The sequence below is a fragment of the Chanodichthys erythropterus genome, chromosome 8 (genome assembly GCF_024489055.1).
Source record: "Chanodichthys erythropterus isolate Z2021 chromosome 8, ASM2448905v1, whole genome shotgun sequence".
Taxonomy (NCBI): domain Eukaryota; kingdom Metazoa; phylum Chordata; class Actinopteri; order Cypriniformes; family Xenocyprididae; genus Chanodichthys; species Chanodichthys erythropterus.
The window spans coordinates 24,855,550-24,871,637 of NC_090228.1; the positions used below are offsets into that span (position 1 = coordinate 24,855,550).

General features: G+C 35.8%; 1 protein-coding gene across 5 annotated transcripts in view; it reads right to left on the reverse strand.

Moving 5' to 3' along the window:
* The window catches only part of celsr1a (cadherin EGF LAG seven-pass G-type receptor 1a), a 121,130-nt gene that overhangs the window by 54,874 nt on the left and 50,168 nt on the right, over positions 1 to 16,088 (reverse strand). For 3 of the 5 annotated variants that reach the window (XM_067392395.1, XM_067392394.1, XM_067392396.1), the window contains exons 5-6: positions 15,218 to 15,306; positions 7,794 to 7,874 (exon numbers count right to left, since the gene is read on the reverse strand). In XM_067392395.1, coding sequence (XP_067248496.1) covers positions 7,794 to 7,874; positions 15,218 to 15,306 — 170 coding nt within the window. The remainder of the gene's footprint in view (positions 1 to 7,793; positions 7,875 to 15,217; positions 15,307 to 16,088) is intronic. The other 2 variants (XM_067392397.1, XM_067392398.1) reach the window with 1 other exon arrangement.

Genomic DNA, 16,088 nt, shown 5'->3' on the forward strand with positions numbered 1-16,088 from the left:
TTTGATATAAAGATAAAAACATATAATATAAAGTATAAACATACAGCTATGGAAAAAATTAAGAGACCACTTAACATTGATTTCTGAACTTGGAGTGGTCTCTTAATTTTTTCCATAGCTGTATATAAAGTATAAACGTATATAAAGTAAACATTTACTTTCAATGAAAAAAAAATTGGTTAAATAATTATGGAAGCTTGTTTCCGCCATGACATAGAAATAAAAAAAGGCAAGTGCAAGTTTATATCTCACAATTCAGATTTTTTTTTCTCAAAATTGCGAGCTGTAAACTCACAATTGCCAGTTATAAAGTTCAGAATTGCAAGACATAAAATCAAAATTGTGAGATCTAAAGTCAGAATTACGTCATATAAAGTCAGAATTGAGTTATGAAGTCAGAATTAAGTGACATCAAATCAGAATTACATGAAAAAGTCAGAATTGTGAGTTATAAAGTCATAATTACATGATATAAAGTCAAAATTGGGAGTTATAAAGTCAGACTTAAGTGATATAAAGTCAGAATTGTGAGTTATAAAGTCAGAATTTCATGATATAAAGTCAGAATTGTGAATTATAAAGTTGGAATTGAGTTATAAAGTCAGAATTAAGTGATATAAAGTAAGAACTGAGTTATAAAGTCAGAATTAAGTGATATAAAGTCAGAATTGTGAGTTATAAAGTCAGAATTTCATGATATAAAGTCAGAATTGTGAATTATAAAGTCGGAATTGAGTTATAAAGTCAGAATTAAGTAATATAAAGTCAGAATTGAGTTATAAAGTCAGAATTGTGAGTTATAAAGTCAGAATTTCATGATATAAAGTCAGAATTGTGAATTATAAAGTCGGAATTGAGTTATAAAGTCAGAATTAAGTAAAATAAAGTCAGAATTGAGTTATAAAGTCAGAATTGTGAGTTATAAAGTCAGAATTTCATGATATAAAGTCAGAATTGTGAATTATAAAGTCGGAATTGAGTTATAAAGTCAGAATTAAGTAATATAAAGTCAGAATTGAGTTATAAAGTCAGAATTGTGAGTTATAAAGTCAGAATTTCATGATATAAAGTCAGAATTGTGAATTATAAAGTCGGAATTGAGTTATAAAGTCAGAATTAAGTAAAATAAAGTCAGAATTGAGTTATAAAGTCAGAATTGTGAGGTATAAAGTCAGAATTAAATGATATAAAGTCAGAATTAAGTGATATAAAGTCAGAATTGAGTTATAAAGTCAGAATTGTGAGTTATAAAGTCAGAATTGTGAGTTATAAAGTCAGAATTGTGAATTATAAAGTCAGAATTGAGTTATAAAGTCAGAATTGCGAGTTATAAAGTCAGAATTGTGAGTTATAAAGTCAGAATTGTGAATTATAAAGTCAGAATTGAGTTATAAAGTCAGAATTGCGAGTTATAAAGTCAGAATTGTGAGTTATAAAGTCAGAATTGTGAGTTATAAAGTCAGAATTGAGTTATAAAGTCAGAATTGCGAGTTATAAAGTCAGAATTGTGAGTTATAAAGTCAGAATTGCGAGATATAAAGTCAGAATTGTGAGTTATAAAGTCAGAATTGTGAGTTATAAAGTCAGAATTGCGAGTTATAAAGTCAGAATTGTGAGTTATAAAGTCAGAATTGTGAGTTATAAAGTCAGAATTGTGAGTTATAAAGTCAGAATTGTGAGTTATAAAGTCAGAATTGTGAGTTATAAAGTTAGAATTAAATGATATAAAGTCAGAATTGAGTTATAAAATCAGAATTGTGAATTATAAAGTCAGAATTGAGTTATAAAGTCAGAATTGAGTTATAAAGTCAGAATTGTGAGAAATAAACTCAATTGCGTGTTATAATGTCCAACTGTGAGGGAAAAAAGAACTCACAATTCTGACTTTACAACTCACAAATGCATGTTATAAAGTCAGAATTGTGAGATATAAACTCAGAAGTGTGTGATGCAAAATCGCAATTCTGAGAAAAACAAATTCAGACTTGTGAGATATAAAGTCATAATTACCATTTTAATTTTTTTATTTAGTGGTGGAAACAAGCTTTCATAAATAATGACCGTTTTTATGTGTTTTAAAATTTATATAAAGCTGAGACAATGAAGGTCATGAGGGTAATTCTTACAATACAGGAAGTCTAGCTCGAGAGATGCTTTCGTTTTTTTGTTATACCAGGGGAATGCGCTCATTATTATCACCTCACACATACACACATCCAATCTCTCTTTCTGTCCTCAGAGGAATTGTGTCTGGAGCAGGTGTCATGGCAGAGTCCATCTGTGTGTGAGTGTCGTACAGGAGGGGGTGTCTTTGTCACATTATCAAACAGCATTACCTCACCCACCCTCTGGCTGTGTAAACCTAGAGCTGTGAATAATTCAAGGGAACTGGCCCTGGTTCACACACACACACACCCTCAGGACATACACATAGCACGGTGTTGTCGGCTGGCCTACGGGACATAGGGACCACTTTTAAACCTATGTGTCTCAATAACACCTCTCATTTATCAATGCTCGGCTGTGCTCCAGACAGTAAGGGATGGACGTGTGCTTTTGTCCCCTGCTATGTGCGTAATCCACCAAACTCGCCTTTAAGAAGGAAAAAGCATGCAGGTACAAAGCCGTCTCTTATTTCAGGTGCTGTCCACTTCTCCGCACCGAACAAGTTACTGAAGACATTCACGTCACATAATAAAACCCTTTATGGAAGTCTGGGTAGACCAAACCCCTGATATGAAACTCAACAAAGCTGTGATGTATTCTGAATGACAAGATGAAAATCTTAAGGAATGGGTAGAAATTGCACTGATGTAGACATTTTTGCCAATACAGATAGCCGAACTACTACATTATAATGAATGGCATTATTTTTTAATTATTTCAATTATCCAATTATTCAAAATGTGCATTATAATGTCTTATGATTATATCTCTTTATAAGTAACTGTAACCAAAGTTAAAATGCATTGTAATATTTGCAGATTCCTTGCTAAATCTAAAATTTGTCATGTGTTTTAATGCATTATAATTATTATATTATAATTATAATTATTGAATGCATATAATAACTGTTTCAATTACTTTTATCATTTTTTATTTTTGTATTTTCCATTTCCATTTTAATTTTTTATCTGTTTTGGTTATTTGTTTATATTATGTTTGTACAGTTTTTATTCATTTTTATTTTAGTTTTAGTTATTTTAGTACATCAAGTTAAACTTAATTAAAATGAGAAATGTTACTTTGGCAACTATCTGAAATAAAATAAGTTTTACTTTTTATATTTTATTTTATTTCACTTCACATTTATTTGATTAAGTGACAAATGTTTTTTTATGGTTTTAGTTTTAGTTAACTATAATAATTTTGGTGATGTTAGAGGTGCAGAAATGACATGTTTTGCTTTAATGTTATGGCTGTTAATCAATATGAAGCACAAAAAGTGTTACGACTTGAGTTCAAATCTTAATTTTACACATTTCAAATGAAATGGGACATTAGCAGAATGCAAAAAAGACTGAAGTGTCCAGTACTTTTAAAAGAGTATTATTTTTAAACTGGAGATAAAGAACTCCTGAAACTTTGCCTATGGACTCTCATGGGTACATTTATTGATTGGCTCTCCAAAAGTGCCCAAACTTCACAGAATCTGACCTACGCCACAGTATAATGAATGAGTGGGTCGTAACGGTCTGCTCTTTAATAAAACAGGCCTGATCGTACATTCAGCTCGAGTGCATTCCTCTGGCGAGAGCTTTCTAAAGTGAATGACAGCTGAATAGCGGGCGGAAGAAGATCTATGAACCGTAGAAATCAGCAATCATTCTTGATAAAATCCCTTGACATGAATTTCATCATCTTGACACTAACTCACCACTAATCTCCTCTTACACTAGACCAATTATCCCACTAGAAACTGAAGGTAAAACAACAAAAAAAAACAATTACGTGGACAATTGAGACAACTTTTGTACTTCAACTTATCCTGAGTGACTGGATGAATTGTATGTACTGTAAATGTCACATACTATGTTTCTTCAATCCATTGCTCTGTAGGGAAGATACGATACAAGTCTATAGCTAATCAGTCTGGAACTTATAGGAAAGAGAGAAAAGCATTTTTGTTGATCCTGGAACAACATTCCAATCAGATTTGAAGGAGTTTACAGTATATTTCAAATTTAGGCTTACAACTAGATATAGGTGCTTCTACATCAGTGTTATTCATTCGTTTCCATCTGATTTTAGGGAGAAGTTATGGGTAGGGTTAGGTTAAATATATATTATGCTGATAAATATGTTTATCCAGGAACATGTTTAACATGGCAAAATCATGGTAACCAATAAAGTAGTTGAAGATTTAGAAGTGTTAGAAAAGCTAATCGCCTGGAGCCATAGGATAATTACATCCTGACAACTGATTGGCTGACTGCCTTTCACTAGCGACTATCTTAAGGCAGCAGAGCCTTCCAAAAATCTGGTCACTGGAAAAACATCTACTTTAATATATAACAAGATATCTGTGGTTGTATTTTGCTTGCAAAACATTTTCTTTTGGCAGGATACACAGATCATTTGAATGCCGTAAATAAAGATGTTGTGGTAACACTTTAGTATGAGGAACAATTCTCACTTTTAAATAATTGCTTATTAGCTTGGCTGTTTATTAGTACTTATAAAGCACATATTAATGCCTTATTACGATCTATATTTACGTTTTAAAGTCATGCGTGTTCATTTAAATGCAATGTGTGGACTTTTTACACCATTTGTCCTATTTCTATTTAGCAAAACTCATTTTTTTATTAACGACTACATCCTCCCCACCCCTAAACCTACCCTTAGTGATTTATAGTGCACACTTTATGAGCACATGCATTCCCTGGGATCGTATTGTTGTATATTGCAATGCTCTGCCAATTGAGCCAACATAAAAGGGAACAATGCATTAAAGTGAAAGTGTCCTGCTATCGACAGGGGCGCAACTTTAGTAAACGTTCCTATGGGTCGTATTTCAGGGAAGTGACAAACGACCTATATAGGTGTATTGGTTGGAGAACATGTTGTTATTAATGGATAATCTGCCCCTGTAAACTTAATTTGAGCAAATTTGAGCGAAAAGAAACACAATTTTTCCAATGAGCCTATGTTGTAAAGTTCTCTGTCCTCACATATAGGATATGTTACACTTTAGGTTGGTCCAGTTAGCACAAATTCTCAAATACATCTCGACCTCAACATCAAAACCACACACTATTCAGTCAACTGCATCACGTCTTCTAAACGTGCCCTCCTTGCAAAGATTTAAAAAAAGCAGCTGTATAGCTGCACGGAGAGCCATGATGTCATTCTTCCTTCCTCTACAGGGTGTGATGTACTCGCTCGCTCTGTGTGTCTCATCCTCTCTCCTGTCCCATTTCCCGCTTTAAAGCATTTGGGTGATCCCAACACCTTTTCCATGTGGTGGAGACACACTGGGTTTCTATATGGAAAAGGTTTTACAATATTCCTACAGATATTAACCTTAACTGGCCTACATGGACAAAAATAGAAGATACCTGCATAATACGTCAAGCTCATTTGGGTTGAAATGACTGCCCTGAATATAAACTGGTGCTGTGAACAAGCCTCTTTTTATCACTCCATTTAAACTCCAGTATTTCTCTTACATTACAAATTCACAGAATACAGGAAAGAAATTGTCCTGATGTTGACACAATAAGCAACTGGTTAACATTTTACTACAAATGTAATTGAAGATTTATCAAATAGCCAATATTGCTCAAGATATACCAGCTTAAAGGTGCACTATGTAATATTTTCTGTCCGCTAGTGGTCGCTAGAGCCCTTTTTAAAACAAAGGTGTAGCTTGATGACGCCAAGTTTAAAAGCGGAATCTTGGGACATGTGGTCTTGAACTCAACAGTCGGTGGAAAAGAATAGGGATAGTTCTCGGGAAGAAATCATGTTCATGGAAGTGATTATTAACGTTACTGTAGTATGAAGCAGAGCAGGAGCGAGTGTTGTGGGAGCTGAACGAGGCCGCTGGAGCGATTGCACAACACACGCCTCACGACCAGCAGAACTTTTATTATGCCACAGTCGTCGGCGCTGCTTCGGCTTTTCCAATCATGAGTATGAGGTAACACAGCTCTGTTTATCATATTAGATACATTTGAGTGTGTTGAAAATTATGTTATAACGTTACTCTGTGCGTTTACTCGGCAGCTGCTGTGAGACACTGTTACACACTGCAGTAAGATAGATTGATTTTAGAATATTATATTAAATGTTGGATGGCTTTGTGTTGATAAATGGCATGCGATTAATTTTAAAACGTATTGTATAATGGAGAAAATTCTGTATTACTGTTACTAAAAAAAAGCTGCATCTGATTATGCTTTATTAGCTACTTCACAAAACAGTGTTTTTCTCGGAGGCATGGTAAAGCATGGTACTCGCAAAAAATCAAGAAAATTAGATTTAAAACTTTAAGACTAAACTTGTTGGGTTATATAACAAAAATAAGTTTTCTGTCTATAAATATATCAAAACAGTTGTTCCCTTTTCTATTAAAACATGTAAATATTAAAGCGTCTTGTTGTTTCCATGGTCTCTACAAAATAAAACAAACCGGAAACAGAGGGTAACGCGGGTATGGCACAACTGACTCATATGTCCCGGAGCCTTGTTTAAAATTGCAATTTTCTCACGATTTACAAATAATTGGAAATATTTGGGATATTGTAAGTACTCAAGTGAACAAAATATATAACACTGGCCTAGTGGTTTTTGTATATTTTACTGCAAAATTCTTACATATTGCACCTTTAAAGGCATATTCCCATCAAACACAATTCTTTCTGCAAAAACTTGTTGAAACAATATGATTCATCCCCTTCAAAGCATAATGCGCCTGCAGAAAGCATTTTTTGTCCTCTTAGTAGATCTTGTTTTCCCTAACAAACTACTCAAAAATGCTTTGATCCTATTGGATTAACTGAACTTGGGTATGTCAAAATCATTGGCCATTTTGTCTGTATGCAGTAACCATAAGTATACTGGGAATATACTGGAATTAATTTTCCTGACGGACAGTTCTTCAAAGTCTGCATTTCTCTAAACTCAATACTGAATACTCAAAAAGGCATTCAGCAGCACCACAGCACAAACCGATTAGTTCGATTCACAAACAAATGACTCAATTCTTTTCAATTAATCAGCCAAAAAGACTCATTGTTGGACTTGTTATTGGCTTGAACCAGTTGAATAACTCCCATACAGAATAGTTAATTTACTATTAAAACATTTGTTTAGTGCAACTGTTAAAGATTATGTCTATATTGTCTGCACCAATAATGTCACCAGAAAGAATTAAAAAATAAATAATAATAATAATAATAATAATAATAAAGACGGTTTATGCACAATGGTTATTCCTAAAGGAAGATCTAATGAACTTTAAATTGTTAAGAGGAAACAGAGCCCGATCGTAAATTTCCTTGTGACTCCCATCCCTACTAACGAATCTCTTTAGACAGAGATACAAGCTGTTGGAGAGAAAGGAAGCTCTGGGTCTGTATTCACAAAGCTTCTCAAACTTCAGGAGCTGATTTAGGATTTGATTGCCTCCTGCCAATGCTGCCCTTTTGTCTCTATATAACCGAGTACACAAGTGATCCAGAAACAGCCCTGGGGACCCTGAGACGCTTTGTAAATGCGGACCCTGAGGTCGGAGGGATAGCAGGAACCGCCACCGCAGAGCTACGCTAGGTCACTGTATACAGTACCTCCTTATGAGTGAGCTCCAGCCAGGCGGTATAGAGGTGGACGCTCAGCACCCCACTGGAGTCCAGCAGGTGCAGGCTGTCCTGCGTAGACCACGGGAGAGAAAGCGGCGATTAGAACGCATGATGAAGCCCTTAAACCCAACAGATGTTGAAAGCCCTTTTAAAGTAGCAGCAGACGCTAGTAAAACCAGCCCCAAAGCATTGACATTTAACAGAGATGTCTGTATGATGACCTTTGACTTTAAAGCCTACAAAACCAGCTTAATGAAACAACCAAGAACTGAGGACTTGGCATGAGTATTTGGTCCAACCAAAGTTCAATTCCAACCCCTACGTCATACTTTAGTAATCAAAAGCTACATTTACATGGACAAAACAATCCATTAATAAATGGATTGATGGCTCAATCGGACTGAAAAGTCTTTATGTAAACACCTCAATCAATCTGACTGAGCTCGATTCAATTGAAATTTCAATCAGATGAACCGTTTCAGCCACATAAACCCTTGAATCCAACTACTTTCTCATTTAGATTCAAAAATACCTTGTGAATCGGATTTCGAAGTTTAAGGTACATATAAAAAGAACTTTCAGAATCTGAATTAGGATTGGATTCATTCGTTCACTATTATGGGGTCCACATGAACCAAGCCCATCGTTTTAAAGGGGGGTATCACACACAGTTTCTGCCAATTTCATGTTAATCTTGAGTACCTATAGGGTAGTAGTGCATCCTTTATATCTCCATCAAGTCTTTAGTTTAATCATATTTATAAAAGATACATACGTTGTACCGAGTATTTCCGAAAACAGCCAAGCGCCTGGAGGCGTGCCGTGTGAACGGAGCTAAAGAGTGATGCAGCTTTTGCGTAGCGATCGTCTACAAGCGATCAATGGTCAGCTAAAGAACTGTATTTAAACACGCAATACACCATCACATTATCCATGTATAACTTTTGAATCACTATTAATGAATATAGCGTATGAATGATGAATAATTAATTAATTCACTACGTTCGTGTTGTTTATATTATATGCACTTAGGCGCCTATTGCCAACAAAACAGACATTTGGTGCAGTTTTACTCACCACCTACATTTCCGACTCATGACCGGGATCTTTATAGCTTTGACCACTCCATCTTTCAGTTTCAAACGATCTGTAAATCCAGCGTAGAACTGGGCCTTGTTTATAAAACCATAAGCGCCGATTCTGAGGGCTCGAGCAGCCAGGGAAAAACATGAGATATTCTCCATTCATTTTAACCAATAAAAAAGTCATTGAAACTATCAGTTTCTATGGTTATTTTAATAACAAATATCGAGAGCGTGTCAATGTAATGCGTGAGAACAAATCTCTGGGTTCTTTGAGAAGCAAGGTTATCTTTCCCTCACAACCAAAAACACACTTCTTTGGTGGCATTGTTGATTTTGTGCAGTCCTGAGACCTGTGCAGCGCTTCCGACGACTTCCGTAAACCCGAACGCGCGTTGATAAGCGTGATCTTGCACTCTCGCTCAGGTCGACGTTTGCGCGAGCGCCCTTCCGGGTGAAGGGCCCATACAAGTACCCCCGTTGACGTCACTCAGGCCGATACTCGGAAAAAAAAATCTGAATCCTGTGACGATTTGGAAGAGAATTTTTGGAACAGAAATACTCTGTCATACATCCAACTCATGTTTTAAAACTTTGGCCATGTTTAGCATGAGAATCCAACCCTTTAACCCTTTAACAGCGTAAATAATATTTCAGAATACAAGAAATAGCATTATATCTCCCACTTTAAGCAAACTCAGGTGATTTCACACCAACCAAGTCACGTGAACTTGTTCCGCTAGGAAAGCTTTAGCATGAAAACATCCAAAATCAATTTGAGTGACATGTAGATGTGTTAGGGATAAATTAAATAACACAAACTAATCCCAAAATCCTGATTTTAGTTTAGTTTGTATGAATATTTGAAGTTCTCATGAGAAAAAAGGGTAAACCGTTTACTCTTCCACAAAGGTTTGACAACTATCATCACTCACTGTGGTATAACATGCTCTGTTAAGTAAACGTGTCCACAAAGAAATGTATTTATCACGGACTTTTTAGCAAAATCTATTCACATTGCATTTGGTGCACCACTGTTTGATTTATGACTTAAACAACTAACTAAATCTGTTACTATGTGCAAAAATATAAAATGAGCAGTAAATTCCACAAACTTAACTTTTTTCCCCACATCTATAGTTCATGACCTCTCAGTAAACCTGCCCGTTTCCGTCACACCCATCCGTAAGCTAAATTAAATGTGAGCTGGTGTCCTTTACATTGACCTGCATGCTGCTTGCTTGCCTTCAGATCCTAAATCCACTTACTTTACTTCCAATATCGTCTTTATTAGATCAACTAGACAGTGACAAACTGTTTTTAGGTTAGTTGTTTTAGCATGCTGAAGAGTGAATGGTTTATTCCTTACTATCAAGGGTTTTTTTTCCCCCAGTGGTCTCGTGTTTGCTCACTGTGGGTGTAAGTATTACCACCCTGTTAAGCTGCTTTGTGATCTACTGTGCTTTGATCTTATTCTTAAATGCTACTTAGAAATGATGTCCAGTTGAAATGAGTTTAATACGGACTGTGTTAAATAGTTTTTATGTAGTGCACAATTATGTGCTTTTCTGGTTTCGTATATACACATATAAGTAGTTTTATGTCTGTAGGGGACTGAGTATAGACACATGATGTTATTTTTTTATTATTAATCATCATGAAATATTCCTGTCTTACAAAAATTGTCTTAACAGCTGAAACTTAGACACAAAAGTGAATAGACGTTAAAGTTGTATATGGGGACGTCTGGGAATTTAGATTAGTGTCTGTGATATATATCCAGCATGTAATGAGTACTAAACTGGAATCCAGTTCTAAGCTGCAGGAAAATTGAAAGGTCTGAAATTAACTGTGTGAACTGCAGTGTGTGCAGTCACTGTCAATACAGCAGCACACAATGACTCGGACATGGATTCAAATAGTCTGATGTTGCTACACTACTCAATAAAATACTCTAATAAACAAACTACTGTATATGTTCACTCAGTAAGACTGCGTGGATTTGATCAAAAATACAGTAAAAAGAGCAGTATTGTGAAATGTTATTATAAAGTAAAAAATAATATATTTTATAACAATATATTTAAAAAAAAAAATGAATTCCTGTGGTGGCAAAGCTGAATTTTCAGCAGCCATTACTCCCACCCAGTAGTGTCTATCACACAAAATATGGGGTAAAGACAGTGTTGCCAAGTCTGTTGCCGCAGGTTGTTTTTCATGTCTGCGGGTTGAAGTGACCCCAAATAACATGATATTTAGCCCCTGGAATGTGAATTTTACCTGGGGAACCCCGCCAAAAGCACAGATTTCCCCCCCGGAATGCGTTTTTTTTTTTCTGGGGGACCCCCTGAAATGCAATAGGTCTAGTTTTGAGTAGCAATTGGGTGGGTTTTGTTGTGAAAACCTGGCAACCCTGGGTAAAAAAAAGTTTTAATTAGAGTTTTAATTAGATGTAACTGTTTTTATCAATACTTTAAACAAAAATGGAATAAAGAATGTTTATAACTAACAATTCACTTGAATATATCTTGGTCTCATAACAATGCATTTTATGATTGCCTTCTCTGAAAATAAGGTATTTTAAAGGTGCCGAAGAACATGTTTTTAAAAGATAAGTCTAAGATGTCCCCTGAATGTGTCTGTGAAGTTTCAGCTCAAAATACCCCATTGTTTTTTTGGGGTTTTTTTTGTTTTTTTTTAACTGCCTATTTTGGGGCATCATTATAAATATGCCGATTCAGGGTGTGCGGCCCCTTTAAATCTTGTGCTCCTTGCGCTTACCTTAAACAACATAAAAAAAGTTCACACAGCTAATATAACCCTCAAAATGGATCTTTACAAAGTGTTTGTCATGCAACATGTCTAATCACGTAAGTACAGTGTTTATTTGGATGTTTACATTTGATTCTGAATGAATTTGAATGAGTTTGGCTAAAGCTAACATTACACACTGTTGGAGAGATTTATAAAGAATGAAGTTGTGTTTATGAATTATACAGACTGCAAGTGTTTAAAAAATGAAAATAATGTCAGTCTTGTCTCTGTGAATACAGTAAGAAACGACAGTAACTTTAACCACATTTAACAGTACATTAGCAACATGCTAACGAAACATTTAGAAAGACAATTTACAAATATCACTAAAAATATCATGTTATCATGGATCATGTCAGTTATTATTGCTCCATCTGCCATTTTTCGCTATTGTCCTTTCTTGCTTACCTAGTCTGATGATTCTGCTGTGTACAGATCCAGAGGTTACTGGCTGCCCTTGTCTAATGCCTTTCATAATGTTGGGAACATGGTCTGGCATATGCAAATATTGGGGGCGTACAACCCGACTGTTACGTAACAGTTGGTGTTATGTTGAGATTCACCTGTTCTTCTGAGGTCTTTTAAACAAATGAGATTTATATAAGAAGGAGGAAACAATGGAGTTTGAGACTCACTGTATGTCATTTCCATGTACTGAACTCTTGTTATTCAACTATGCCGAGGTAAATTCAATTTTTGAGTCTAGGGCACCTTTAAAAATCTTGCCTAAACATACTGTTTAGGTGCTCAGCTCACTATCAAATGTTGGTTTTACATGGTTTAAATACAATGCAAATGTATTAATAAAAACATCTCTCTCCTCAAAACGGACCAAACAGGAATTTTCTCAATCGCCTTCTTTATGTTGTTACCATCCATGGAGCATCTATTCACACATCATCATCTATTTTGTTATCATGACAGAACCCACACCCCCACCTCTCCCCACCTTTAGCAACAAAACTCTGAAACATCTAAAAAGAGAAACACAATAAAGTCATATTGTTTGGGAAATCAAACGCTTTGTTTTCATGCTTTGCTGTGTTTTGAAATGTATCAGAACACAATTCTCAGCATTGCCACAAGAGGCGCTATATCTGGCATTAGCATGTCTTCTTCTGTGGTCAGTGCTCTCTTTAGCTGCATCCGAAATTGCATATTCTCATGAGTAGGTACTTAATTTGAATAAGTCCTCTCCCGCATCAAATGTCCTCTCCCGTGGCCTCATGGGATAGTAAAGTGTCCATTGTAAGCACACTCATCTGGGTACTTTTTGCCTACTCTTCTCTGAGTACTGTGAGTTCGGACATGCTTCTGTCACATACTGGTTTTCTCCTACTATATAGTAGGGAAGTATGCGATTTCGGATGCAGCCTCTCACATCAACTACTGGCATGGCAACGCAACAGTTTGAAGAGAATTTTGCTTAACAATTTGGTTAAAGTTAGTTAAACGTCAACATTTTTATTGCTATAGCTACCTAAATAACATATTCTCATGAAATAAAACGTCAAAATGTCAGCATTTTGGTCACATTACATATCGTCACCTTCACACACTCATTTTTTCCCCCTCTATGTCCTTGAGACACACCACCCCCCTTGAAATGAATTGCAGCATTCTCTGACAGGGTAAACTTTAGTGTGTAAGCAGCCACAAGCTTTTATATATATTCACCCTCTGACCCCATAAATTCAGCACTGGGCATTAGGTATGACTAAGGTACTTTGTCTTTCTATAAATTCCTTTAAAGTGCAGCGGTACCTTAAAAGTTGTGAAAGTATGAGCAGATTCCATCTGAAATCCTCTGAGATCCCAACAGGCCTCTCTGGCGCTGTGCGGAGGTGATAATCAGGGGAAGCATTAACTGATTGTGGAGGAATGTCTTTAGATCTGGACAGTATACCTGCTCTTGACAGTTCTCACACTCCGCGAGACATGGTTCGAGACAGTTTCACCTCCGACTTATAGTGAACGTGACACTGATGTAGGTTATTGTCACAGAGACTGGATCTCCTGTGCCAGTGTGTGTGTTTAAACAATTCACCATAGTAAATCACCGCGCACACACTCAACAACAGCTGCAAGCTGTCACACACTTGCTGCGTCTCTGGCCTCCCTGTTACTTTTTACAGTGTGTGTGTTTGTGTGTGTGTTGGAGGCAGGTGGAGTATTTTTGACACAGCCGTGTGTGAGGACTCCCACTTGGCTGGTGGTCTAACACCTTCTCGGCACCCACTATGAGTTGCGTTTATTTAGTGTCTGTGTAAAAACGTGTGTGTGTATTCCATCAACAGCAACTCAGGCTGGACATAAAAGTACAAAAAAAAGCCAACACTACATAAACCATAGTATACTACATAGTGAACCATTTACAATGCATACTAAACAAGTATTTAGGTGCTTGAAGGTCCAAAACTCACTCACATGATGCTACAGTGTTTTGTATGGTTGCTATGTGGTTGCTTTACTGGTCAACGTCAAAACAGCCCATCTCGAAATGTATATAATATTCTCTTATTCAATGCACCATCCACCAAGTAAAAAAATCACAAGTCGAGTGCTTTAAAAGTGGAAAAAAAAAAAAAAATCACATAATTTGCCATGCCATTTTTTTGTACTACAAATAGTCTTTAATATGTGCTAAAACAATAATAATCCAATTTAAAATAGCCATATAAAAAAACATTTTCTGTGTTGTTGTATCTCGAGAAGAAACCAACAAAACACAAGTCTGAGATGTCATCATCAATTAATGGCTTTACAGAAAACTGCATTAGTCTTTTCGCAGTGCATTAAAACACAGTCGTAAACAACTCCCTTGAAATTCGAGACTTCCTCATTGTTTCCGTCTCCAACTACTGCTCACTTTATCCGAGTATAAGGATATGCTTGAAGACTACGTGGAAAACAATCTTTAAAGCAGGTTTATGAAACTCAAGTTGGAGTCTCTTACAAGCAGGAAGACTCTTGGCCCATCACAATGGCATATTTAGTTTCTGATGTTCTGGGCTTGGAACAGTCGAAAATCACAGGACTGAAATAAAGACGGCTGTGCCTTTTGTTACCAAAGCGCAAGAGTTTTTTTGAATCCTGTGGCCTCCAGTTAGTAGACTGTCTTTCTGGGACTGTCACATGGAGAAGGCAATGCTAGATAAACTCTAGTCATAATCTTCTTGCGGAAGAGTGAGCAACACATGCAAAAACATGCTAGTAAGACTTAATTAAGCAATCTCGTGCTAACACGCTGTTGCCTTTGGGTGTGGAAGCATTTGAAAACAAACTCCAGTTGAGTGAAATGCAATGCAAGTCAAACAGAGAGAATCCGATAAGTGCTATTAAATAATCTCCTGTCTTCCTCAGGTCAGATACAAGTGGAAAAGTAAGAAAACCATTGTGGGAACAAACAATATCTATGAATTGTTCTGTTTTTTTTTTTTTGTTTTTTTTTTCCAGAATAAGTGAGAAACTTCAGGAACAACTCAATTCCAACAATTAAAAATAAAGAGGGCTTACCTTGTTGTAGTAGTGAAGCTGAACCGAATGCCACTGGCCGTCGCTAACTCCACCTAGTACGAAAGGTGCAACAGTTGTTTTAGCCTCACCTAGGAAAGAAAGACAGAAAAATATTCATTAAAGAGATGGAAGAAAGGCATGTACATGTTGCCATCGTATATGTAAGCTACTGTACTTTGAAATTGTATTTTACCAACTCTTTTAGCCTTTTGAAAAAGTAGCTAACTACGTAGCAAACTATGATTAATCTATTTTAGGGGAGCAATATCTTTTTAAATACATATTAGATTGCATAATGCATTTTTGCAATGATTTTATGATATTTGTATTTATATTGACTTTATCTGACATAAAAAAATATCAAATTAGGGTGATACAACAACACAAAATACAACTAATAAAAAGAACAGCAATAAATGAGTTGAAAACTCATTTATTTATTGTTTTATTTTAGCAATATTCTTACAAAACAGGGGCTCAAATGAATCTGGGAATCTTTTTGAAACAAATCATTTGCATGATCTGAATGAAAAGTTGGTAGACTTTCTAATTATAGTACAGTATATTGCTGTAAATGTTCAACATGTTGCATTTATGAGTACACCATAAAAACAGACATATCTCAAAGAGTGTCTTTTTGGCATGTGATGAAGGTGTTCTTTTATATAAATGATGTCTTTGTCACCTTCGTTCCAATATAAAGTCACTTAATGGCTACAGCAGAAAGCTTCTAACATAACAACTATCAATCATGTTTAGACATTCTCTCTCATCAATGAAGTTCATTCAGAGGGTAGGGGAGCAAAAATGTACATTGGGTTTAGAGGAATATTTACCCAAGGCAGGATTCCCTACTGGCATTCATAAAGAC